The sequence below is a fragment of the Felis catus genome, chromosome E1 (assembly GCF_018350175.1).
Source record: "Felis catus isolate Fca126 chromosome E1, F.catus_Fca126_mat1.0, whole genome shotgun sequence".
Taxonomy (NCBI): Eukaryota; Metazoa; Chordata; class Mammalia; order Carnivora; family Felidae; genus Felis; species Felis catus.
This window is the reverse complement of record NC_058381.1, coordinates 26635994-26663688: the sequence shown is the minus strand read 5'-3', so window position 1 is coordinate 26663688 and position 27695 is coordinate 26635994. Positions and strand designations below refer to the sequence as shown.

Genomic DNA, 27695 nt, shown 5'->3' with positions numbered 1-27695 from the left:
CTATCACTGGAACACCTGTGTGTGTGTGTGTGTGTGTGTGTGTGTGTGTGTGTGTGTGTGTACTTTATTATTTAACATATCTATCTTTACTAATTTATATATAAGTATTCTGTGTAAGTATAGTCAATCTATTACTTTCTCTTTAAAGTACCATTTTATGTGTTTTTTCCTCTTTAGTGTTATTTTATACATTTTATACAATTTTATTTTATATCAAGATGAGCCATAGGGCTGTGGTTTCAAAATGGGTTTTTAGTATTGAAGGTTTTTTTTTTTTTTCTTTTTTGAATCCCCCTTCACCTATTTCTTCTATCCCCCACCCCCTGCTTCTGGCATCCACCAATCTGTTCTCTGTATCTGCGAGCTTTTTTTTTTTTTAAAGATTCCACATAAAAGAGATAATATGGTATTTGTCTTTCTCTGACTTTTTTCACTTAGTGTAATGCCATCGAAGTCCATCTGTGTTGTTGAAAATGGTAAGATTTCATTTTTTTTTTATGGATGAATTCTATTACACACACACACACACACACACACACACACACACACACATCCCACATTTTTCTTTATCCATTCATCCATTGATGGACACCTAGGTTGTTTCCATATTTTGGTTATTGTGAATAATGCAGTGAACATGGGGGGATCTTTTCAAGTTAATGTTTTCATTTTCTTCAGGTAAATTACACAAAAGTGGAATTGCTGGATCATATGGTTCTATTAATTTTTTTAACTTTTTAATTTTTAAAATTTTTATTTTTTAAAGATTTTTTTTTAAAGTTTATTTATTTATTTTGAGGGAGAGAGTGGGGAAGGGGCAGAAATAGTGGGAGAGAGAGAATCCCAAGTAGGTTCCACACTGTCAGCATGGAGACTGGCACAGGGTTTGATCTCACGAACCGTGAGACCATGACCTGAGCCAAAATCAAGAGTTAGATGCTAAACAGATTGAGCCATCCAGGTGCCCCTCTATTATTAATTTTTTGAGGAACCTCCATATTGGCTATACCCAATTTACATTGCCATCAGTAACACATAGGGTTCCCTTTGCTCCACATCCATGGCAACACTTATTTCTTGTCTTTTTTGGTAATAGCCACTCTAACAGGTGTGAGGTGATGGCTAATTGCAGGGTTTTTTTTGCCTTTCACTGATGATTAATGATGTTAGGCATCTTTTTATATACCTATTGGCCATTTGTATATCTTCTTTGTAAAAATATCCATTTAGAGGGGCGCCTGGGTGGCACAGTCGGTTAAGCGTCCGACTTCAGCCAGGTCATGATCTTGTGGTCTGTGAGTTCGAGCCCCGCGTCGGGCTCTGGGCTGATGGCTCAGAGCCTGGAGCCTGTTTCCGATTCTGTGTCTCCCTCTCTCTCTGCCCTTCCCCCATTCATGCTCTGTCTCTCTCTGTCCCAAAAATAAATAAACGTTGAAAAAAAAATTTAAAAAAAAATATCCATTTAGATTTTCTGCCTATTTTAAAATCAGATTTTTTTTTTTTTTTTTTTTTTTTTTTGCTGTTGAGTTGTATGAGCTATTTTATATATTTTGGGCATTAGCCTTTTATCAGATTTATGATATGTAAATATTTCCTCCAGTTCATTTGGTTGCCTTTTCATTTTGTTGATGGTTTTCTTTCCAGTGCAGAAGCTTTTTAGTTTAATGTAGTCACACTTGTTTATTTTTGCTTTTTTTTTTAAGTTTATTTAGTTTGAGAGAGAGAGAGGGTGCAAGTAGAGAAGGGGTAGAAGGAGAGAGGGAGAGAGAGAATCCCAAGCTGGCTTTGCACCGTCAGTGCAGAGCCCGACGCAGGGCTCAAACCCACTGACTGTGAGATCATGACCTGAGTCAAAATCAAGAGTCAGATGCTTAACTGACTGAGCCACCCAGGTGTCCTGCTTTTGGTTTTGGTGTCAGAGTCAAAAAATCACTGCCAAGACCAAGAAGTTACCACCTACGTTTTCTTCTAGGAGGCATAAGGTTTTAGGTCTTCTGTTAAAGTCTTTAATCCATTTTGAGTTAATCATTGTGTGTGGTGTTAGATAGTTGAGCTTTATTCTTTTGCACGTGGCTGTCCAGTTTTCCCAACACTGTTTATTGAAGAGATTGTCCTCTTGCTCATTATATATCTTTGTCTCCTTTGTTGTGGATCAGTTGACCATGTATGCATGGGTTTATTTCTGGGCTCTCTACTTTGTTCCATTGATCTATGTGTCTGCTTTCATACAAATACCAAACTTTTAATTACTATAGCTTTGTAATATAGTTTAAAATCAGAGAGCATGATCCTTCTAGCTTTGTTTTTCTCTCTCAAGGTTGCTTTTGGGTTTTCTGTGGTTTCATACAAATTTTAGTATTATTTGTTCTAGTTCTGTGAAAAATGCCATCAGAATTTTGATAGGGATTGCACTGAATTTGTAGATATCTTTTGATGATATGGGCATTTTAATAATATTGATTTTAAACAGTCCAAATGTTATAAATAACAAATTATAAATAACAAATATTATTAATTTGTGTCCTCTTTAATTTCTTTCATTGATGTCTTATAGTTTTCAGTATTCAGGTCTTTCACCTCTTTGGTTTAACTTATTCTTAGGTATTTTATTCTTTTTGATGTAACTATAAATGGGGTTGTTTTCTTAATTTCTCTTTCTGATAGCTCATTATTAGTTTATAGAAATACAATAAATTTATGTGTATTGATTTTATATCCTGCAGTTTTACTGAATTGATTTTTTTAATAGTAGACTTTTTATTTTAGAAATAGTGCAAATGGGGGAGAGGGGCAGAGGAAGAGAAAGAGAATCCTAAGCAGGCTCCACAACCCTGGGATCATGACCTGAACCGAAATCAAGAGTTAGACACTCAACTGACTGAGCCACCCAGGTGCCACCTGAATTCACTTATTCTAACAGTTCTTTTTTTTTTAATGTTTATTTATTTTTAAGAGAAAGCACGAGCAGGGGAGGGGCTGAGGGGCTGCAGAGGATCTGAAGCTGGCTCTGTGCTAACAGCAGAGAACCAGATGTGGGGTTTGAACTCATCAACTGTGAGACCATGACTTGAGCCAAAGTTAGACTCTCAACCCACTGAGCCACCCTGGTACCCCATATTCTAACAGTTTTTTGATGGAGTCTTCATATGTCATCTGCAAAGAGTGACATTTTTACTTCTTCCTTTCCAATTTGGATGTCTTATTTCTTTTTCTTTCCTAATTGCTCTAAGACTGCTTCCTTCACTAGTAAGTGTTGGAACCCCAATTTGACTGTCATTAGAACCTATTCTGTTCAACTGCCTTCTGAAGTGTGTTCTTAATGCAATTCATACAAAATTGGTATGGAAAACTAGGATGCTGATTTATTAATTTACAAGGGAGGTTATGTTTAGTCAAGAGGTATATGGTCTATATAGGCAATGATTCTCAACCTTTACTCTAACACTTGGACTTATGTACTTCTTGTCTTCAAAAAAAAAAATTGTTGAGTTTACACTTTGTGGTTTGTATTTGAAAAAAAGGGTAAGCATATTGCATATGCTTTTTTTACACTATGAACATCCTGGTTGATCATATAGTCCTATGGTGTATAATAAAGTACCTTGGAATGAGAGGAGGGTGCCAGGCATATAGAATATGTTGGAGATGAGACAAAAAAAAGATAAGCATCTGACTTTTGATTTTGGCTCAGGTCATGATTTGATGGTTCGTGGGATTGGGCCCACATCTGTGCTAACAGCACAGAGCCTGCTTGTGATTCTCTCTCTCTGTCTCTCTCTGCCTGTGCATGTGTGCTCTCTCTCTCTCAAAATAAATAAATAAACGTAAAAAAAAAAAAAAGATAGTGTTGATTGGTAGGTACCTTTATTCTGTAGGATATAGGAATCCACTGAAGGATTTTGAGCATGTAACCGGAGGTACGTGATCTGATAAAATCTGTATTTACGTAAGAGGACTATGGCAGCAATGTGAAGGATGGATCAAAGAGAAGAGAACTTGGAAATAGGGCAACTAGTCCATAATAGATATTTAAGCAAATGAGTAGGTACTGATTTAAGACCACAGAAAAAGAAGAGAAATTAAGATGGACTTGTTTTATTTATTTATTTATTACTTAAAAAAAAAATTTTTTTTAATGTTTATTTTTGAGAGAAAGAGAGCACAGGGGAGGGGCAGAGAGAAATGGACACACAGAATCTGAAGCAGGCTCTAGGCTCCAGGCTATGAGCACAGAGTCTGATATGGGGGAGGGGTGGGGGGGGTGCGTGGGTCAAACCCATGAGATCATGGGCCTGAGCCGAAGTCAGACACTTAACTAACTGAGCCACCCAGGTGCCCCTTTATTTATCTTTTAAAAAGATTTTATTTTTAAGTAATCTTTACACCCTGTGTGAGGCTCTCACAACCCTGGGATCAAGAGTCACATGTTCTACTGACTAAGCCAGCCAGCTGCCCCTAAGATGGGCTTGTTTTTTTAAAAAAAGGAATTGTTTGCTGGCTAAAGGTAGAAATTGTGAGAGGGCAGTCAAATTCATACTGCCCAACTTCCTTTAAAAAGAGTGGATCCTGAGAAACTTAACAGAAGACCATGGGGGAGGGGAAGGAAAAAAAAAAGTTAGGGAGAGAGCCAAACCATAAGAGACTCTTAAAAACTGTAAACTGAGGAGGGCTGATGGGGGGTGGGAGGGAGAGGAGGGTGGGTGATGGGCATTGAGGAGGGCACTTGTTGGGATGAGCACTGGGTGTTGTATGGAAGCCAATTTGACAATAAATTTCATATTAAAAAATAAATAATAAAATAAACTAAAGAAAAAGAGTCAGTCACCTGGGCATCTGGGTGGCTCAGTTGGTTAAGTGGCTGACTTAAGGCTCAAGTCATGATCTCATGGTTGGTGGGTTCGAGCCCCACATTGGGCTCTGTGCTGACAGCTTGGAGTCTGGAGCCTGGTTCATGGATTCTGTGTATCTCTCTCTTTTTGCCACTCCCTTGCTTGTGCTCTGTCTCTCAAAAATGAATAAATGTTAAAAAAATTTTTTTTAAGTCAGTCACCAGGATAATATATAATATAATTAAATTAAGACTATTGGAGTCATGAAGCTTTAAGCCATATGGTCATGGCTACATTTAGTCTTCCTAATTAGTTTTGGGAGAGTCTTGACTTATTGGGGTTTTTTTTGTTTTTTGTTTTGTTGGTTTTTGTTTTTTAGTGTATAACACTTCTGCAGATGGCTTCTCTTAACGATTTTTTTCCCTACTAGTTTCAATGTAGGGGCATTTTCCAGATCTTCCCCTTAGATATGTTCTTGCTTTTCCTGTGTATCCACTATTAGGTAATGATTCTTCATTTTTTGTGAAGTATATTCACAGGGTAAGTGAATGAAATGCAATTTAATGTTTTTTGTTCCATTTAGGTTGAAGGTTAAGATTGCTGTTGTTACACTGTTTTTATCTTACACTTTTTATCTTTGACAGCTGCTATGCAAAGAAAGCCCAAATCATATTCGTCTTCTTTAATGGATCAGATTCCTATCAAATTCCTTATTCGACAGGCTCAAGGACTGCAGCAAGAGTTGGGAGGTATTTGTTTTGCTTGCTTTTTACTGCTAACGTTTATTGTTAAAAAATGCGGTACTGTTTATAATGTTATAAAGTGTAATAGGTGCTCGATGGTAAAAAATCCAACAATTCAGAAGTGAATTCCTCTTTACATACCTATCTTACTCCTTGCATTTACCCTTCCCCAAAACCCAGTTTTATTTTGGAATGTAATTTCAGACATTTTTTCCGGTAAGTCGAACCATATGAAATTGCAGGTATTCAACTTTTTTTGACCTACAAAAATAGTTTCATATGGATAAAGCTAATAGCTACACACATGTAAAACAATTGTTTTTTTAAACTATAAATGGTATTATACCCTATCTCTTTTGGTACTTGCTTTTTTCTTTTGGTGTCTTAGAAATGTTTTTATGCCAGTACATGTAGATCTACCTTATTGCTTTTAATTGCTCCATAATTTTCCATACCACAGAATTACTAGATTTTTACTGTAAAACTGTCAAATAGACATATAGTAATATTTTTAGAAATTCAGTTTTTTTTAATGTTTATTTATTTTTGAGAGAGAGAGACACACAGTGTGAGGAGGAAGGGGCAGAGAGAGAGGGAGACACACAATCTGAAGCAGGCTCCAGGCTCTGAGCTGTCAGCACAGAGGCTGTCACAGGGCTCCAACTCACCGACTACAAGATCATCACCTGAGCTGAAGTCGGACATTTAACTGACTGAGAGCCACCCATGCGCCTCTTAAAATTCAGTTTTTTTCTTAATTCGACACCACTCTTTGTAATGTTTGAGTGTGGGTTTTTTGTTTGTTTCTGTGAAGTTGGAGTTTTCTTTTTCTTTCTTTGTTATGGTTGGTTTCAAGCAGGAACAAAGATGACCTTCTTTGGTCACATTTAGTCAGATGTCTGCATTTATTTACTTATATCTTTGCATAATCTTTTCCAAGGAAATAATGTTTTATTTGACAATGTTTGGCAAGTAACATTTTATTGAAGAGATTATGAAATGTAGATTAATTTTCACTATTGTAGGTACTCAGTTTATGACTGTTTTGGGATAGTCTTAACTGTACACGTAGTTGTGCATTTAGATATTTAAACTTTAAAATAATACCACTTTTGGGGTGCCTGGGTGGCTCAGTCAGTTAAGCAGCTGACCTTGGCCCAGGTTGTGATCTCGCAGTTTGTGAGTTTGAGCCTTGCATCGGGCTCTGTGCTGACAGCTTGGAGCCTAGAGCCTGCTTCAGATTCTGTGTCTCCCTCTATCTCTCTGCCCCTCCCCTGCTCGTGCTCTGTCTTTCTCTGTCTCTCAAAAACAAACATTAAAAAGAAAAAAATTAAACCACTTTTGACTGTTGCAGCATTTTTCAAATAGAAATATTAATTTTAAGCAGTTTCTGTGACAAAGGAAGCAGATACTGTCCCTCCTGGGACTGAGCAGTGGTATGATTTGATCTAAGTTGCATAATAAGGAGATGATTGGATGAAAAGTACTGTTATTACACCTAATACTGTTACTACTAGTCTTACAACTCTGATGAGGATGATAATAATAATATAGTAACAACAATTTTTTGTGCCATTTAGCATAGCGGTACTTCATGTATCTAATTAAGACATTTTGTACACTATCATTTATTTTATCGTTATTGATATTATACAGTAATAGTCATGAATAGTCAAACTATGCTATAAGCATAGCATAGCATAATCTTGTTACAAGCAAGACTTTGATTTAGTAAAAGGAAGTTTCCTATTCCTTTTGAACTTCCTTAACTCTTCTTGAAGGAAGGCCAATGCAGTGTCTTGTAGGTGTCATCAGTACTGCTTTGGTTGGCTGACATACTTAGCTACATGACTCAGGGAACTTTAAAAAATGTCTTTCAGTCTGTTTCCTTACAGTAGAATGAAGACAATGTTACTTACCTTGAAGGGCTGCTAGGGAGAAATGAAAAAATGTACATAGAATGCTTGAGATCTTTTAGGTACTCAAAGGGGGTAATTTTGATTTTTTACCCTTCTGTAGCAGTGATTCTTAACTGGGCTGGAAGAGAGAGCATGTGTTCTTCTATCGAAGCCTGTCAGAATTTCTCAATGAGGCCTTTTTCAAACCATATATGATCTTCCCAAAATGGACATGCTTTTCACCTTTTTTTTCCTTCCTCCCTCTTGAACTATTACTATGTCAAGTGACTTTTCCTGATGGGAGACTTTTATATTAGGATAGGGTAGAAGAAAGCTTGAGAACTTTTGATAAAACTTGTAGTTTCCACCTTTTTGTGTATCAAATCACTTGGGGATCTTAAGCAGATTCTCTAGCTGAACTACTGAACAGAAGTTCTCAAATGGTAGTATGCTTGCACACATGAAGTATGAAGTGCACATTCTTTTGGTTTGCCGAAAATGGAAGGGACGGGGAGGGAGAAGATTTTGATATTTGAGAATGAAGAATCCAGTTGACTTTTTGTAAATTTTCAAGGGTTACATTCTGCTTTACTACGTCTCCTTGCAACTAATTACCCACATTTATGCATTGTGGATGATTGGATCTGTGAAGAAGAAATCACAGGAACTGATGCCCTGTTAAGGCGTATGCTACTGACCAATAATGCCAAAAACCACTCTCCTAAACAACTCCAAGAAGGTATAGTAAATTGGATACTCCTTTTACCCTGTTGTAGTACAAAGAGATGTTAGGCTCATTGAAATCTTCAAATCATGCAGAATTTTCCAAGCGTTCCAGGGTATGTAACCATATTTGGTTAATATATTTTAAGTAATTTTCTTTGAGTTTAAGGAGTTTTAGCCATTTCTTTCTGACATGCTTGTATCTGTTTTTTCATAGTTTCTATGTCCATCACTAAACAGGTCACGTGGCTTTAGGAAGGTCCGAACTGGTCAGAAATAAATGCCATGGAATAGAGCAATGTACTTGCTGTTGCTGGATAATGTTCAAACACTCTCAAATAGAAATATGATATGACCCACATATGTGATTTTAAACTTTCTATAGCCACATTAAAAGTAAAACACAGGCAAAATTAATTTTAATAATTATTTAATTTAATCCAGTATATCTAATGTATTATTATTTCATCATGTAACCAATATAAAAATATTAATGAAATATTTTACTGTTTTTCCATACAAAGTCTTTCAATGTGGTATTTTATATTTACAGCACATCTCATTTTGCACTAGCTACATTTCTTAAGTGTTCAATAGCCACATGTGGTTAATGACTATTCTATTGAAAAGCATAGTTCTGGATACTTTTTACTAACAGCAGTGTGCTGGGTACTTACATCCTATAGAGGGGGCCACCCAGATGGAAGATATCAAGAAGTTTGAATCTTAATGAATGTTACTACCAAAAACAATATTTGGGTATATTTTCATGTTTCAGTCAATTTTTCAAATTAGTCTGAATCACCAAGGAAATGACATTTGTCTTTGGGTCACCAATGTATTTTTTTAAATGGGATTTTTGTTGTTTTGTTTTGTTTTGTTTTTTTATGATATAACTATACTTAACATGAATTTTTCTTAGGGCTCTTATTTTAAGTATAGCCACTTATGGGCAGGATTGAAAGTTTTATTCTTTTTGAGCAACAGTGTTTCCTTGATTTTTGTAGTGTGTAGTCTGATAGGACGGTATTACCAAATATTTGGTAAGCTGTATAGAAGTTAGATCATGACTGCTAAGTTTTCCTTTTAGCATTTTCAGCTGTCCCAGTAAGTCACACACAAGTGATGCAGATTCTAGAACACTTGACTCTGCTCTCTGCCAGTGAACTTATACCATATGCAGAAGTATTAACATCCAATATGAACCAGCTGTTGAATTCAGGGGTTCCACGGCGAATTCTTCAAACGGTCAATAAACTATGGATGGTTCTTAATACTGTGATGCCTAGAAGGTAATTTCAGTGTATTGTTTCATGTAATAAATAAGTGTATAGCAGTGATTGCATACAATAACCTAAACTTAAATGTGGAAAAAATGGTTGAGTATCTGATAATATAAATCCTTCCTAAAGACTGCTAATTAGAGAGCTGTTATAACTTTAAGGAAAAGGATAAACTTTCTTTGGGGTGCCTGGGTGGCTCAGTCGGTTAAGTGCCAACTTCAGCTCAGGTCATGATCTTGCGGTTTGTGGGTTCGAGCCCGGCATCAGGCTCTGTGCTGACAGCTCAGAGCCTAGAGCCCGCTTTGGATGCTGTGTCTCCCTCTCTCTTTCTGCCCCTCCCCCACTCATGCTCACTTGCTCTTGCTCTCTCTCTCTCTCTCTCTCTCTCTCTCTCTCTCTCTCTCTCTCCCTCCCTCCCTCCTTCCCTCCCTCCCTCCCTCTCCCTCTCTCTCTCTCTCTCTGTCTCTCAAAAATGAATAAACATTAAAAGAAATTAAAAAAAAAAAGAATAAACTTTCTTTTAAGAAACAGAGAGAAACTTTAAAGTATTTCCAACTTGAGAAAGTTCTTTAAAAATGAGTTCCTCATGTATGGTCTTTTGTGGCTAATTGTGATTTAGATCACCATTGTATCTTCCAATCATTGCCATGGCTTCAAATTTTGCTGCACATTAAAAATCACCTGGAGAGCTTTTGAAACCCCTAACCCCCAAGTTGTAACCCATGCCAATTAAATCAGAATGTCTGTTGGTGGTCATTAGGTCAGCCATTAGTATTTTTTTTTTAAGTATTTCCCGGTGATTCTGGTGTGCAGTAAAGTTTAGAGAATACTGGATTAATTATTTTGCCTTTACAAAGATGAGTCTCTCCTGTTCCATATATTGCATCAAAAACACCTGGTTTAAGTAGGTGATGGGGATGGAGTGCACTTGTTGTGATGAGCACCGAGTGTTTTATGTGAGTGTTGGGTTACTAAATTGTACACCTGAAACTAAAATTACACTAGGTTAACTAACTGGAATTTAAATAAAAACAAAAGAAAATACTGTTTAAATAGAGAAACAACCAAAAACACCTAGTAAAAACAGAATGCTGGGCTGGACTTACCTGTGATTTTGATTCAGTAGGTCTGGGAATACTTATGCTTTTTATTTTTTTAAATGCTTATTATTTTGAGAGAGAGTGCATGTGTGCCCACAAGTGGGGAAGGGGCAGAGATTGAGAGAGAGAGAGAGAGAGAGAGAGAGAGAGAGAGAGAGAGAGAGAGAGAATCCCAAGCAGGCTCTGATTCAGGGCTTGATCCCACAAACCATGAGATCATGATCTGAACTAAAATCAAGATTTGGATACTTAACCAACTGAGTCCACCCAGGTGCCCCTATACTTTTCAAATTTAATTTTTACTTATATCAGATAAAGAAATACACATAACTTAAGAACATAAATAGCATATTCCTTCCCATTTTAGACTGTTGCTCCCCAGAGACAACTATTTTCAGCTCTCTTACCTTTTTATTCTGGCATTTATGTCCCCCCATCTATCTCAGTAATATAATTACTATGATTTCCTGACTTTCCAATTTAGAAATTATCTTACGACTTTCCACTATACAAGATAAAGGGTTAGCACTTTTACCTGTTTGCTCCTCCATGAGTTCCTCTTCCCCCAATACATACTTTCCCTTCCTCTGTGTCTCCCAACACAGTAATATCAAAATTTTTGGTTGAAGCAGTATTCAATGTGCCTCTTAAGTCGTAATTTTATAGGTGACCTATGCAATATCCTTTGATTACAGTCTCTTTCTTATACAACTGCCTTCCTTTATACTTTATACACAAACCCTGAGTTAATACTTTCCTCTTCCATTTGCTTGGGGTTTGTTTTGCTTTTGTTTTTGTTTTGTATCAACTAATTCATCCCTCAACTTCATTGAGAGGGAATTTACTTTACAATTAGTTATAATACATCAGGTAATGTATCAGTAACATTTTTTTGTTGGAAACATTCCTTTCATAGCTTTCCATCTTCATTTTTCAATTTGGGACATGCACAGTAGTCATCCTGGAATTGCTTTTGTCTCTCTTTTTGGATTCCATGTTTTTCTCTTTCTTGGTTTACGTCTTCATTTTAGTGAGTGGAACACACACTCAAGTTGTTCCCTGAGAAAGGGTGTTTAGAGAACTTATTTATTTTTTGAGACTTCCAGGTGTGAAAAGGTTTTTATTCTTCCCATTACATGTGATTATTCTTTAGCCTGGGTGTAGAGTTCTAGCTCAATTTTCCTTTCAGAAATTTGAAGACTTCATCCTACTGAATGAATTGAGCTTCCCTTGTTGCTATTAAGTAATCTAATGATATACCAATTCCCACTCCTTTGTATGTGACCATTGTTTTTTCTCTCTTAAATTGTAGGGTTTTTTTCTTTCACTGTTTTCTGGAATTTCATGATGATGTATTTTGGTGTGGGTCTTTTTTTATTCATAGTTTCATGTGCTTGGCCTTTTTTTAGTCTGGGACTAATGCCTTTATTTATTTATTTATTTATTTATTTATTTATTTATTTATTTATTTTAATGTTTATTATTTTGAGAGAGAGCACAAACAGGGGAGGGGCAGAGAGAGAGAGGGGGACACAGAATCCAAAGCAGGCTCCAGGCTCTGAGCTGTCAGCACAGAGTCCAATGCGGGGCTCGAACCCACAAACTGTGAGATCATGACCTGAGCTGAAGTCAGATGCTCAACTGACTGAGCCACCCAGGCACTCCTAATGCCTTCATTTCTAAGGACATTTTAATATATATATTTTTTCTTCAATAATTTTTTTCCTCTGTTTTCTGTAGTTTTTGTAATTGGGATTTTAAGCCTCTTGGTTTAAACCCCCCGATTTTTCAGTTTTCTCTCTTCTTTTTAAATTTGTCTTTTAAATATATTTTCTGAATATTTCCTCAGTGTTATCTTCTGGTCTTTGATTTGAATTAAAAAATTTTGTTATCTTAATTTCCAAGAATTCTTTCTTACCTGAATATTTTTAAATGCCTACTGTTCTTGTTTCATATATGCAATATTCTGTCCTTTAAGGATATTAATTATAGGCTTAAGAAAAATTTCTCATCCCTACATTCTCTGTTTCTTTGAAGTTTCTTTCTGTTTGCATATTTTAAATATTTATTTATTTATTTACTTATTTATTTTTATTTGAGAGAGTGAGGGAGGGCCGATGTGGGACTTGATCCCACAATGCTGGGATCGTGACCTGAGCCAAAATCAAGAGTCAGACACTCAACTGGCTGAGCCACCCAGGTGCCCCTCTGTTTGCATATTTTAATCTTTCAAACTAGATGCTTTCCTTAGGTGTCTGATGACTCTTGGCTGTCCACTCATATGTAAGAGTGGACAAGCAAGCTCTGTGTGTAAGGTGGGGCTGATGAACTCTGGGGCTTCCCTGTAAGAGATCAGGTACTCTTCATACTGGCATATCCTTCAGTAATTATAATATACAGTCAAGTTAGTAATCACTTTTATAGTTTTGATGTCTAATCTCTAAGTGGCATCTCACATTGAGATATTATGGTGATACAGAACCAGGACTTAATTTATGAGGCCAGATAGTTTCACAGTGCTGGGATTTTCATTCATACTTTTATATGCCATGACTATTCCATTACAACTGTGAGGACTTTTGAAACTACTTTGTGTTTACAGTTTTATCTTCATTTGTTTTAGAGACATCATACTTAAGTTAGGTTTCTGTAGTTCTTAATTTTTCCAAGTTCATTCACATCTTTTTAAAAATTTTTTCCTGAATATATCATTCTAAGGAGTAGATGGCTCCAAGTTTGAAATATAATATAGCTGTTTTTGAACATGTGATTATTTTCTCATCAGGCTGTGGGTAATGACAGTTAATGCACTTCAACCTTCAATAAAGTTTGTACGACAGCAAAAGTATACTCAGAATGACCTGATGATAGATCCTCTCATTGTCCTAAGATGTGATCAGAGGGTACACAGGTATGTGTCATTTGAGTTTCATTTTTATTTTGGAGTTATACTTTGGAGAGTCAAACGAAATTGAAGAAATTTAGTTTAAGCTTATATCTTACTGTTCTTACAGATAATTGGCAGTATGAGCTGTGAGGTTTTGTTTTTCTGTCTTCAGTCAAGAACTATTTATTCAGTTTAATATTTAATATGTGATTAGTAAAACCTAGCCTTGTTGCTAGCATTTTTGTAAAAGGCTTTTAAAAAACTGGCTTAGTATGAACTGTTATGTACACTAAAGCTGTGATCTTTTTGGCATTTTCAGTTGTGATGTTAGCTTGATTCCACACTTGTCTATAATTCCTTGTCAGTTTTTGAACTTAATCAATTGAGTTGAAGTGCCCTCAAGGGGCAGATTTTGTTAATTCACATCATTAACATTTGAATTTCCAATTGCTAAGTAATCTCAAAGATATATAGGATGAGGGGCCTGCCTTTGAAGTGATTATTGCCTGTATGGGGAAATAATACAAACACCTGAGAAGTTAAATAATATGGTCATTTGCAGATGAATGGTATAGTATATGAATGCTGTTAAAGGATCAGGAAAGATGTAGATGAAGTAGGACCTGAGTAGTATTTTAAAGGATAGAAATAGGGTTTAGATGAGTAGATACTATAATGATGGGGCTAAGGGGTCAAGGAAGGCATTGTGGGAAAAAGAACAGTTTTGAGCAAAAGTATAGAAACACAAATGAAAAAGGCTTTGTTGGAATGGAGGGCTAAGTTGTTGAGAGGAACACACTTTAGAACTGGAATGTCAAGTTGGGGTCAGACTATCGAGGGCCTTGAATGTTAGGCTAAAGAGGTCATGTAGGTGGTACCTTGAGAAGCCTTAGGTTAGATGGCTTGGGATGGGGGAAGGAAACTGGAGTTAAAGAAGACTTAACCAGGATATATACTCTCTGAATGTACTCCTCTCTCCTCAACTGAAGGATGATATTTGTGAAGTGACAAAAGTTGCAAAATCAGCCACGTATGGTTTGGTGAGATCAAGGTCTCATATGAAATAGGAATCAAAAGAATGAACAGTATAAATGACACTTAAGTATCTAATAAAAGAAAAATAGCAGTAAATAACACTTCCAGAAAAAAACTTCTAAAACAATTTGTCAGTGTTAAAAATCCACTTAAGTAGGTAACTTTTCACTTGAATTGTCTCCAGTTGTTTAAGAAGTTGTCAAATTATGCTATCATAATGTATGTAATGTTTTTGTAGCTTAGATTTTCACTTTATTAATAGGTACTCTTATATCTATTGGCTGCATAATATTCCATATAGATACGCTATGCTTAACCCAATCCCTATTGTTGGATATTTTGCTTATTTCTGTTATTTGTTATCATCAGTAGTGCTGTGGTGACTGTGTACTGAGAATTTCCTTAGAACAGATTCTTTTTTTGTAAACATTTTATTTTTAAAGTTTATTTATTTAAGTAATCTCTGTAACCAATGTGGGGCACAAATTCATGACCCTGAGATTAAGAGTTGCATGCTTTTCTGACTAAGCCAGTCAGGTGCTCCAGAGCAGACTCTTAAAAATAGAATTATGGAGGCAAAAGTAACATGCTCATTTTCAAGACTTTTCATTCATATTTTTCATATTCATATTTTGATTCATACTCATATTTTTATTCTGCCATCTAGAACGGCTGAACCAGTTTATAGATTGAATGTTTTAATATGTTTATTGGCTATTGCTATCTCTTCTTTATATTTTAGTCTACTTTTCTATTGTAATGCTTATCTTTTTTGATTTGGAAAGAGTTCTTCATAAAGGATATTAGCGCACACGCTCTCTCACGCACTCTCTCTCTCTATATATAGCTGGTTTTTCCTGTGTGGTTCTATTTTGCCTTTTAATTTTGTTAATTAAAAAAAACATTTTTTAATGTTTATTTTTGAGAGAGAGAGAGACACAGTGTGAGTGGGGGATGGGCAGAGAGAGAGGAAGACAAAGAATCCAAAGCAGGCTCCAGGTTCTAAGCTGTCAGCACAGAGCCTGACATGGGGTTTAAGCCCATGAACTGTGAGACTGTGACCCGAATCAAAGTCGGACACTTGACTGACTGAACCACTTAGAAGGTGCCCCAATTTTGTTAATTTTTTTAAAATTTAACTTTTTTACCAAGTGATCATCCAAATGGTTTTTAAAAATATCAAATAATATAAAAAGATATATGCATAAAAAGATACGTTTAGGATTTGCTTTGAACTAACCCAGTGTTGGTGGTGGGAAAGTGGATGCGGGCATAGAGGAAATGACTGGCCATATGTTGATAACTGTTGAAGCTAGGTGATTAGTTATTGGAGATTCATTATCATATTTCCTTTTTTATGTGTGTATGAAACTTTTCATTATATTAGTAATGTGAACAGACACATTAGTGTTCATTAGTAAGTGAACAAACACATTAGTGTTCATTAGTAAGTGAACAAACAAGAAGATTAACAGTAAGAAAAAGGTATACAGTGAAAAATCTTATTCTTTCTCATTATCTACCACGTTGCCATGGCTAAAGCAAAATTGTTCTTTGGCCTCCTGACCAATCCTAGTTACGTGTCCAGAGAAAACTTTGTTGTCATAATGGTTTGTATGTAGTTTTACTTTCTACATATTTATAAATTTATAAGTAGAAATACATTTTTCCCCAGTGGTTTAAAAAAAACACAAGTAATACATTGTAGGTATTATTTTGTTCTTTTAAAAAAAAACTTAGTGTTGTTTATATGTTTTCCATATTGATACGCATAGTTCTACCTCATTTGTTTTAACTTCTGCATAGTATTCCATATGTAAATTACTAGGCCTGTCCTCCAGAGACTCTGATTTGAAATTTTGGAATGGAGCTTGAGTTGTTTTTGTTTTGTTTTGTTTTGTTTTATTCAAATAAGTACCCCAGATTATTCTTCTCTTCAATTTTAGGAAACATTGCCATAGTTTTTTAACCATTGACATATTTTTTTTTTTCACTGTGAATACACAGATGCTTATTACAGAAAATTTGGACATTTCAGAAAAACCATGGATATATTATTGATGAACATTTAAGCTGTTTGCATTGTTTCACAGTTATAAACACAGCTATACTGCCTGCTTATGCACACATGCTAGCTCCCTCTGTGATAGACTGAGAAGTGACATTTTCCGGTTATTCTAAGGGCTTGGCTTTTTAAATTTTAGTGGTTACTAATTTGTCTTTTTTGTTGTTTTCTTTTTTTTTTTTTTTAAGTTTATTTATTTTTGATAGAGGGAGAGTGTGGGCGGGGAGGGCAGAGAGAGAGAGGGACACAGAATCCGAAGCAGGCTCCAGGCTCTGAGCTGTCAGCACAGAGCCTGATGCAGGGCACGAACTCACAAACTGTGAGATCATGACCTGAGCCAAAGTTGGACGCTTAACCGACTGAACCACCCAGGCGCCCATTTATATTTCTTATATTTGTTCTTATCTCATTTAAATTTAATCTGTAACATTCTTTTAGGAATGAATAACTATATTCTTTTATAGATGAGGAAACTGAGGCTCAGAAAATAACTTACTCCAGGTCAAGTGGATGAAGAACTTTTGGAATAGAGTTGTCGTGCTCCAAAGAAGAAACAAGAGTAGAAAGAATTAACTATTCTGTTCTAATCTCCTTCATGTTATCGATAATAGAATATTTCTCTTTGAGGACAGCTGCTTCGCAGTTTCATCATCTAAGAGATTTACTGGTAGTGTCAACGTTTGCAAAAAAGGAATCTTGTCTCTAGGGCATACATTTATATTTGATTTTAGCTGATAAGATGGAATAGTTAATACTTAAAATATTTTCAAATAATCTTGAAATACAGAGGTTAAGACAAATATATTAAACTTTTATGTTTAGAATAAATATTTCAGTGGGAAAAGTGTTACTACTCTTTTTAGTTTTTTTCAGGTACTGTTCAGGACTGATTGATCATGTTCTGGCTAATTTATAAATTTCTTTCTTTCTCAACTATTTTTCTTTTTTGTGTGTTTAGATGCCCGCCACTGATGGATATCACTCTACACATGTTGAATGGATACCTTCTTGCATCCAAAGCCTATCTTAGCGCTCATCTGAAGGAAACAGCAGAGCAAGATAGGCCTTCTCAGAATAATACAATAGGCTTAGTTGGGCAAACTGATGGCCCAGAAGTTACCAGAGAAGAATTGAAAAACGCATTACTGGCTGCTCAGGTAATAAAAATAGAATTTGGTCTACAAAGGCATGAGCTTCTGTCTTAATATAATGAGTTAAATAGATGTTATTTGATAGCCCTCTGTGTACAATGGTGACATATTATGAATTTCTTTTTTTTTTTTTTTAATGTTTATTTATTTTGAGAGAGAGAGAGACAGAGAGACAGAATGTGAATGGGGGAGGGTCAGAGAGAGACGGAGACACAGAATCAGGCTCCAGGCTCTGAGCTGTCAGCACAGAGCCTGATGCGGGGCCTGAACCCACAAACTGCGAGATCATGACCTAAGCCGAAGTCGGACACTTAACCAACTGAGCGCCCACCCAGGTGCCCCATGAATTTCTTTCATTACAGAATGTATTATAATGGTATTACCTTTACCACTGAATATCAAATGGACTGTATTACTAAAATTAGGAATAATCTTTATGATATTAGGTTAATAGCCATTTATTTTATTTTATTTTATTTATTTTTTGGTTAATAGCCGTTTAAACAAGATTTACATTTTAACAAAATATAAAACTTTTGTTTCTTAAAATCAAATGGTGGAGACAAAAGAACAAGAAGTATATATATAATAAAATGTCATGTAGTGGTAAATAGTATGACAACATAAGGAGTTTGGTTTTATATTTAGAAAAGTTTTATAACAATGTAGAATTTTACTGAAACCTTAAGTAGTCATTTTTTGAATAAGACAGGAGATGTGAGATGATTAAATGTTAAACAATTTGAAGTCTTTAAAGTAGAAATGTTTTCTTAGTTTGAAATATATTTTCTGAGGGACGCCTGGGTGGCTCAGTCAGTTGAGAATCTGACTCTTTTTTTTTTTAAGCTTTTGTTTATATATATTTAGGAGAGAGAGAGAGTGAGAGCAAGTAGGGGAGAGGCAGAGAGATAGAGGCAAAGAGAATCCCAAGTAGGCTCCACACTATCAGTGCAGAGCCTGACACGGGGCTCAGTCTTATGAATCATGAGATCATGACCTGAGCCAAGATCTGGAGTCAGACACTTAATCAACTGAGCCACCCAGGCACCCCAAGCGTCTGAGTCTTGATTTCAGCTCTGGTCATGATCCCAGGATCGTGGGATCAAGCCCCGTGTTGGGCTCCGTGCTGAGTGTGGAGCCTGCTTAAGATTCTCTCTCTCTTTCTGCCCCTCTCCCTCCCTCACGTGCTTTTTCTCTCTCTAAAATAAAGAACAACTAAAAAACAAAAACAAAAACAAAAGCTGGAACCGAGATATTATTTTTTGAAATATTTTCATTGGCAATTAATGGAATTCGAATAATAATATAAGTCCACAGTCCCTTATCTGTGATACAGAAATCCAAAAAGCTATGAAAACTGAAGCATTTTTTTGGTAATTCAGTTGGCAGAAAAACCTGACCTGATGTGGTCTCATTTGTGACCTGAATTGATATGAAGCTATTTATGGCCTTATCCCACTTATTTGTGAATATTGTTCTGCTGTAGAAATGTGAATATGTTTGACTGCAGTGTGTGCTACCCTAGTCTCTGCTGGAGGTATTATATAATATCACATTAAAAGGAATTCTGGGGGCACCTGGCTGGCTCAGTCAGTGGAGCATGCGACTCTTGATCTTGGGGTCGTGAGTTTGAGCCCCATGTTGGGCATAGAGCTTTCTTAAAAAAAAAAAAAAAGATTTCTGAGTTCTAAAAGAAATCTGGCTCTCAGTTTCAGATAAGGGATTGAGGATTGTAATAGCTGCCATTTACATAATGCTTGTTATATGCTGAATGCTATTCTAATTTCTTTATATATTTAATTTAATTTATATACAATTATATATGTAATATATATGTTACATATTATTTATATAATTTATATTATATATTTAATCTAATACTAATCTAAGTTCTTTATCTTATTTAATCTTCACAGCCAATCTGTGAGGTATGGAGTATTATCATCTCCATTTTTATAGATTAGGAAAATAAGACTTAGGGAGGTTAAGTCACTTGCTCAAGGCCACACATTTAGTAAGTGGCAGAGCTAGTATTCAAGCCTGGGTAGTCTGGCACCAGAGTCTACAAACAAAAACAACAAATCAATAACAACCCCAAACCAAAAACCCTTCAACCCAAGAATTATAAAGTAAAGCTGACCTTAATTCATTAATGATTATAATGTAAGGCTAACCTTACTTTATGATCAAGTTCTGAAAACAGTTAGATGAAGTAATTGTTTTCTTCCATTCCAGGCAATGGCTATCTTCCAGAGATAGATACATCATGTTATATATATATATATATGTATATATGTATATATACATATATATATATATGTATATATGTATATATATATATATATTTTTTTTTTTTCCTGCTAGGTAAGAGTGATTATAGCTCTCCTTTATATGTAGGGGCATTGAGTAGATCACCCTCAGGAAATTACTGTTCTATGAAATGACACTCAAGCTTGTAGACTGAGCAACAATGAGTTGTACAGGTGGAATAGATCATAAGGTAGAACTTTTCCTTGCAAAACCAGGGTCTTAAAGAGCTCATCTTCAAATTAAAAGGGAAAAAGAGCTTTAGGAGGTGACTTTTAGGCATTAATTATTAACCACCATCTTCAGAGGAATTAATTAGTTGGTGAGAAAAAAGGCCAGGTGAGAAAAGAGGAGAATGCAGGATAGGATCTTTGGAAATGTAGGAATTTAAGAGAAAGGAAAGGAGATTCTGATAGAAGTTATTTTTTGCTTAGGGCCTGTTTTGGATGTCATCGAATCAGAATACTCTTCTAGTAGATATTCTTAAACTGGAGTCCATGGATCTACCTTAGTGATATGTGACTACCCTGAAATTATATATTTGTTTACATTTTAATTTTTTTAAAGCTTTTATTTAAATTCTAGTTAGTTAAGATACAGTGTATTGTTGAGTTCAGGAGTAGAATTTAATGATTCATTACTTGCATATAACATCCAGTGTTCATCTCCAGTGTTCATCACAAGTGCCCTCCTTAATGCCCATCACCCATTTTGCTCATCCCCCACCCAGCTCCCTTCCAGCAAATCCCGTTTGTTCTCTGTAGTTAAGAGTCTTTTATGGGTGTGCCTCCCTCTCTTCCCCCCCCCCCCCTTACCCCTGTGTTCATCTTTTTGGTGTGTGTGTGTTTATTTTTGAGAGAGAGACACAGTATGAGCAGGGGAGATACAGAGAGAGGGAGACATAGAATCTGAAGCAGGCTCCAGGCTCTGAGCTGTCAGCACAGAGCCCGAGGAGGAGCTCAAACTCACAGACCTGACCGTGAGATCTTGACCTGAGCTGAAGTCAGATGCTTAACCAACTGAGCCACCCAGGCGCCCCACCCCCCTTTTTTTAATTAATTTTTTTTTTGAGAGAGAGAAGTTTGCAAGTGGGGGAAGGTCAGAGGGAGAATGGAGATAAAGAAGCTCAAGCAGTCTCCACGCCCAGTGTAGAGCCACCGCAGGGCTCTGTCTCAACAACCATAAGTGAGATCATGACTTGAGCCAAAATCAAGAGTTGGATGCTTAACCTACTGAGCCATTCAGGCACCTGTTTTGTTTCTTAAATTCCACATGAGTGTAATCATATGGTATTTGTCTTTCTTTGGCTTATTTTGCTTAGCATAATGTTTACATGTTCATTTTTATACAGAGAAGGTGTGTAGTTTTCTTCAGAGACTTAAAAGGGTCCTGAATAAGGACCCTAAACAAGGTGAGAATCACTACCCTATAGATTGTTCACGTTTGCTTTTAAAAGTACCTCTTTTTTTTTTTTTAAAGAAGTTAATTTACCACTTTTGTTCATGTGAAAACAAAATTAGATTTGGTTTTCAAACAAAATTTTCAGAAACTTCTTCAATTCACTGTTTTATTTGGTTGTAGGATAGTGCAGCTGTCCAGATTCTCTTGGAGATTTGCTTACCTACTGAAGAAGAAAAAGCAAAGGGTGTCAATCCAGACAGCTTGCTAAGGAATGTTCAAAGTGTTATTACTACTAGTGCTTCAAATAAGGGAATGGAGGAAGGAGAAGACAATTTGCTCTGTAACCTTCGAGAAGTTCAGTGCCTTATCTGTTGTCTGTTACACCAGATGTACATTGCTGATCCCAACATTGCTAAACTTGTTCACTTTCAGGTGTGTTTTCAAAGAATGATGCTTTATGGTTGAACTTTATTTTTTTATTTTATTTTTTTTTTAATTTTTTTTTCAACGTTTTTATTTATTTTTGGGACAGAGAGAGACAGAGCATGAACGGGGGAGGGGCAGAGAGAGAGGGAGACACAGAATCGGAAACAGGCTCCAGGCTCTGAGCCATCAGCCCAGAGCCTGATGCGGGGCTCGAACTCCCGGACCGCGAGATCGTGACCTGGCTGAAGTCGGACGCTTAACCGACTGCGCCACCCAGGCGCCCCGGTTTAACTTTATTTTTGAGGGAGGGGGAGTGCTTTGATTATAAAGTTAATAAGGATCAGTCAGAAATTGGAGATCACATAAATGATCATAGTCCTTTGTAATAGGGAAAAAAAATCCAGATGTTTTAGATTTTATTTCAGACTAACATGTTTATCTCTGTTCTAGTGCACCAGAAAGGCGAAATGCCAGGATATATGTAAGGCATGGTAGCCTTCTGAGCAACTTTTACATAAAGGAAGAAAAACATTCCTGTGTATTTTTCTCTGTATTTGGCTTATAGTTTTTTATTTCTAACTTTTCCCCCCTTTCTTGTTGTGATAGGGTTATCCTTGTGAACTTCTACCTCTGACAGTCGCAGGTATTCCATCTATGCACATCTGTCTGGATTTCATACCTGAGCTTATTGCACAGCCAGAACTTGAAAAACAGGTAATGAGCATTTTGGAGCTTTAGGAAAATTTTAATCTCTCTCCAGTCTTTAGTTGTCAAGCATTTAACAATTTAATACTTTAAAAAAAAAATTTTTTTTTATATTTAATTTTGAGAGAGAGAGAGAGAGAGAGAGAGAGAGAGAGCGAGAGCATGAGTGGAGGAGGGGCAGAGAGAGAGGGGGACACAGAATCCGAAGCAGGATCCAGGCTCCGAGCTGTCAGCACAGAGCCTGATGCGGGGCTTGAACTCATGAGCCATGAGATCATGACCTGAGCCAAAGTCTGACATTCAAGCGACTGAGCCACCAAGGCGCCCCAAATTTAACAGTTTAATACTTAAGGATTCTTCAGAAACATGTAACATTTTGGTTTTGTATTGCAGATATTTGCTATCCAGCTGCTTTCTCATTTGTGTATCCAGTATGCATTACCAAAGTCACTCAGTGTGGCTCGCTTAGCTGTGAATGTCATGGGAACTTTGCTAACAGGTGTGTAGCCAACGAGCATCAATAATAACAACTTCTAACATAAAGTAGTACATATTTTTCTGAATTTAGTAGCACGATGTTTTCTGTGTTACTAGTAGTTTATGCCATCTCTTCATTTATTCTTTTGAAAAATTTTCTGTTACAAATATAATTTACAGTGAAGAGGAGATGAATAGGTAAGCAAATAGCATCTTTTATTTTGTGAATGAATGTATATACATGTAAGTAAATATAATAAGCTTTCCACATTTTATGAATGAAAATCAGATCTGCTTTCTGATTGTAATTATGTCAATAGAAGACAAGTTGCAATTTATTACAACTGCTTAGTTACAATTTATTACAAATGTAATCATAATGTATAAATAAGCGATAAATGTATAAGTTTCCTTAAGTTTTAAAACCTACTTTAATATTTTAATCACTGTCTGGTTTGTAGAGTTAAATGGTATGAAAATAAACTACTTTAAAAGATATGAACTATATATTACTTGGCAACCAAAAAGAATGAAATCTTGACATTTGCAACTATATGGATGGAACTAGAGGGTATTATGCTAAGCAAAATTAGTTGGAGAAGACAAATATCATATGATTTCACTCATCTGAGGACTTTAAGATGCAAAACAGATGAACATAAGGGAAGGGAAGCAAAAATAATAGAAAAACAGGGAGGGGGACAAAACATATGAGACTCTTCAATATAGAGAACAGAGGGTTGCTGGGGGGGATGGGGAAGAGGGGATAGGCCAAATAGGTAAGGGGCATTAAGGAATCTACTTCTGAAATCATTGTTGAACCATATGGTAACTAAATTGGATGTAAATTAATAAATAAATAATAAAAAAAGAAAAAAATAAAAGATATGAACTATAATTCAATCTTTTAACGTTATGCCTTAATTTTATATTCTTTCTTAGTGCTCCTATACTACTTTATTGATTTTTCTTTTCATTGTATTCACCTCATGTTATGATTAGTTTTCGTGGTTAAGAGCTTTAACTGCCTGAGTTCAGTCCCAAGTCCATCACTAACTGGCATGTAGCCTTGAACAAGTTTCTTAATATAAGGTTTATTTAAGAGCTTTCCTCCTTTATAAAAGAGGTATCATCATAATACTTCCCTCATTCATAAAACTGTGAGAATTAAATAATACTTGTAATGCACTTAACACAGTGCTTGGGAGTAAGAATTTATGTTGGATGATGGCTGACTATTACATTAGATTGTAAACTCCTTGAAGGCAGGGATCAGCCCTGTCTTAGAAAACTTAGTACAGAGCATGGTACTTAATATATTTAGTAGGCCATGTACATTGAATTTATATCTGTAAAGTAAAAAGTTGTTTAACTTCTTTCCAACAGTTTTAACGCAGGCTAAGCGTTATGCTTTTTTCATGCCAACTCTGCCAAGTTTGGTCTCTTTTTGTCGAGCATTTCCTCCCCTGTATGAGGATATTATGTCTTTGCTGATCCAAATAGGGCAAGTCTGTGCCTCTGATGTTGCCACTCAGACAAGAGACATTGATCCAATTATTACACGTAAGTAGTAACTTATTTTCAAAGTTGTTTTGATATATCAAAGAAAAAGGCCAAAATCCTTTCCAGATTCCTTGCCTTAATTAATTCATTTTTTTTCCCTTATGTTTCTAGGTCTTCAACAAATAAAGGAGAAACCGAGTGGATGGTCTGGAATCTGTAAAGATCCATCTTACAAAAATGGATCTGGGGACACTGGAAGTATGGATCCTGACGTACAGCTCTGTCATTGTATTGAAAGCACAATAATTGAAATAATAAACATGAGTGTTAGTGGAATTTAAAAAAAAAGTAAAACAAAAAAGTGAAGCTGTTTGCTGCATATACTCAATACAAATCTGCATCTTATAACAACTTTAAACTGAATGGGAACAGTAACGTCTTGGAATCATTAAACGATTCATTTCAACATGAATATAATTTAGAACTCTCTTAAGAATTGTGCTTGCTTGTATTTGATTGGCAGTTCTTTGGATCTACTTTGCTGGTATGTTTATATTATAGCAGCAGAGCTTCTTTTGTTGTTTTTTGTTTGTTTGTTTGTTTGTTTTTTCCTATTGGGAGCACATTTAAGAAGTCCTTATTGGAAGGTGAATTTGGCCTTGTATTTAGCATTTGCAATAAAGGAAAAGTGCCATGCCTTTAACTTAATTTCTTATAAAGATGAGTGGGTAGCCCTAGTTTATGGCTGTCAGCTCATAACAGTGTAACAATGATGCAATGATGAGAGGGAGAAAAAGGGAAGGGAGACTTCAGGAAAAATTAGTTTAAATACCTGATAGAAATTGCTAAAACTTGCAATGCAAGTAATTACAGATGAGAATTTTAAGATTTTACATGTTTGCTTCAATTTTTACTAATATGTAGACATATGTTTAAAGAGATACTTGAATAATTTGGAATTTTAAGATACTGGTTTAAAAGAAACATCTTTGTGCATAGAAGAACCTGAAAAGAGATCTCATTTCGTTGTTGTTTTTTTAAATTTATTTTTATAATGCTTTACTAACTTACCTAGGGGTCAGTGGTGGGAAATACATTGGTATCTAATTAAAGTTTAGGGCAGTAAAACGCACTAGATTGAAGTGCTCTTGGTGTACCATTAGGATTATAATTCATATCTTAATTTTAGAAGATTTCTGAATAAAAAAATAAACAGTATTTCGACCTAAGGAAAAATTAAAAAGTGTAAAGTACCATGTGGGTGAAGGATTTTGCAGTTGTGTTAGTAACTTCCATTGATTAGGCAGATGCATTCAGGTAACCCATAATCCTAATTTTTCCCCCCTTAATTAAATATCCAACATAGAAGGTACTTTGCTTTCTGAGAAATACCTGAATGACACACTCCTCCCAACCTCTCCAGTCCCCTGCTTTGAAACAGACCTCTTCACTTGTATAAGAAATTAGGTAGACTAATAAGAAAGTGTGGTTTTTTAAGAAAAGAAACTTAACCTTAGTCTTTTCAGTAGTGTATAGGCACATCTCATTTTCCTCCTTTGTAAAGTGGAATTACCACTGGCCCTACCTCATAAGGGTATTGTATGAGAACTAATTTGTAGCTATTTCAAATCATGAAGTACACAGCATCACAGATGATAGAATATTTATACCTTTTATTAGATGCTTAATGTTCAATTAAGTAATTTTGATGCAAAAAGTAAAAGCATACACTTAAAAAATACCGTAAGAATTTTCATATTTTTAAAGAAAGCAGTTTTATAGTCTTTTAAGATTAAATACAACTGCTCCTGTTTTGTTTTGTTTAGTTTTTAAACAGAGGCTTTGGAATATTTTGTGAGTACGTAACTTCTAGGAGTTCAGAAAATGTTGAAATGTTTTCTAACTAAATGCAGTGCACATTCCTGGATCAATTTTCAGACTGGTCAAAACCTGCTGTGTTAAAATAACATATGCTGTTTTTCATCAGATTTGTTGATGATGTAAATAAAATGTGTAAATATATTAGTAAATGTTAATATTCATGTATTTTAAGTTAAGGTTAAGATTTGTCACAATGTGATTTTTTTTTATTCAGGTGAAAACAGATGTGTGCAACTATTTTGAATATTGGTTTATAAACATTCATATTCTTTATCAAATGAATTTGTAGTTTTTGTGTTTCATTTCACTGCAGCTAACTTGAAAGGGACATTTCAAGGTACTGGAATCTAGGGGTCACTGGCTCCGGGGTTTATGTGTGTCCCTTTCTGTTATGCCACATACATCAAATGACAATACAAAGTTATAGTCAGTTGAGAGCCTTAGGAATTTAGGAACAGAAAATCAGAATAGTTACCTTGAAGCAGTTACTTAAAAGATTGGATATTTAAAAAATATTTTAAATTAAAAGAAATTTAAAACAATTTGTAAATGCAGAATAGCAATTTGAAGGTATTTTAAGGACTTATTTTTTATATATTATCCTTCATTCCACTGTCTTAACAAATTACATTTTTTGTACTTTCCCTTCATCTTTGCTTATGCACACATATTTGTCATATAATGGAAGTAGTGGTACCCACTAATGGTATACGGTTTGGAGTCTGCTTTTTTTCATTTAATTTTATATGGAATTGTTTTTTGCAAGTTGTTTAATTTTTATAATTACAATTCATAGTGATTTAGTTTTATAATTATTGGCTTCATGATGATTGAATTGGTATATTATAACCATCTTCCTATTACTATACGGAAGTTATTATTTTTTTTCAGTACTACAATAGGTGCTGTTATCAACTGAGGTATTACTACTTTGTCTTAATTTTAGATTACTTATTTAGGATAAATTTATGAGTCTGAGAGGGCCAGATTGAGGGGTAGAATTTTTTTTCATGACTGTAAGTATTGTCATTTGGGGACGATGTAGTAAAAATGAAAGGCAAACAAATCCTGCTGCTCCCTCCTGGAGCAAACCTCTCTCCCAAACTAGTTTCTCGAATTTGAGAAAATGTCTCAGGTTTTGCTTTTTTTGGACACTAGTATTTTAGTCAAGTTTCAGGCTATACAGAACTTTTTAAAAATAACCATTCAGAGGGATCATGATTAACCTACTTTTGAGGAACTTTAAGTGTACTTCTTGGCAAAGAATAAACTGGCCTTTAA

The 27695-nt window shown here is 35.4% G+C and overlaps 1 protein-coding gene across 2 annotated transcripts in view; it reads left to right on the top strand.

Annotated features, from left to right (window-relative positions):
• The window catches only part of INTS2 (integrator complex subunit 2), a 61331-nt gene extending 34635 nt beyond the window's left edge, over nucleotides 1–26696 (top strand). For both annotated transcript variants that reach the window (XM_011289084.4, XM_011289083.4), the window contains exons 16-25: nucleotides 5474–5578; nucleotides 8045–8209; nucleotides 9284–9485; nucleotides 13362–13487; nucleotides 17522–17720; nucleotides 21603–21854; nucleotides 22455–22562; nucleotides 22947–23052; nucleotides 24417–24593; nucleotides 24705–26696. In XM_011289084.4, coding sequence (XP_011287386.3) covers nucleotides 5474–5578; nucleotides 8045–8209; nucleotides 9284–9485; nucleotides 13362–13487; nucleotides 17522–17720; nucleotides 21603–21854; nucleotides 22455–22562; nucleotides 22947–23052; nucleotides 24417–24593; nucleotides 24705–24874 — 1610 coding nt within the window. In that variant the 3' untranslated portion in view covers nucleotides 24875–26696. The remainder of the gene's footprint in view (nucleotides 1–5473; nucleotides 5579–8044; nucleotides 8210–9283; nucleotides 9486–13361; nucleotides 13488–17521; nucleotides 17721–21602; nucleotides 21855–22454; nucleotides 22563–22946; nucleotides 23053–24416; nucleotides 24594–24704) is intronic.
• Nucleotides 26697–27695: the final 999 nt, after the last annotated feature.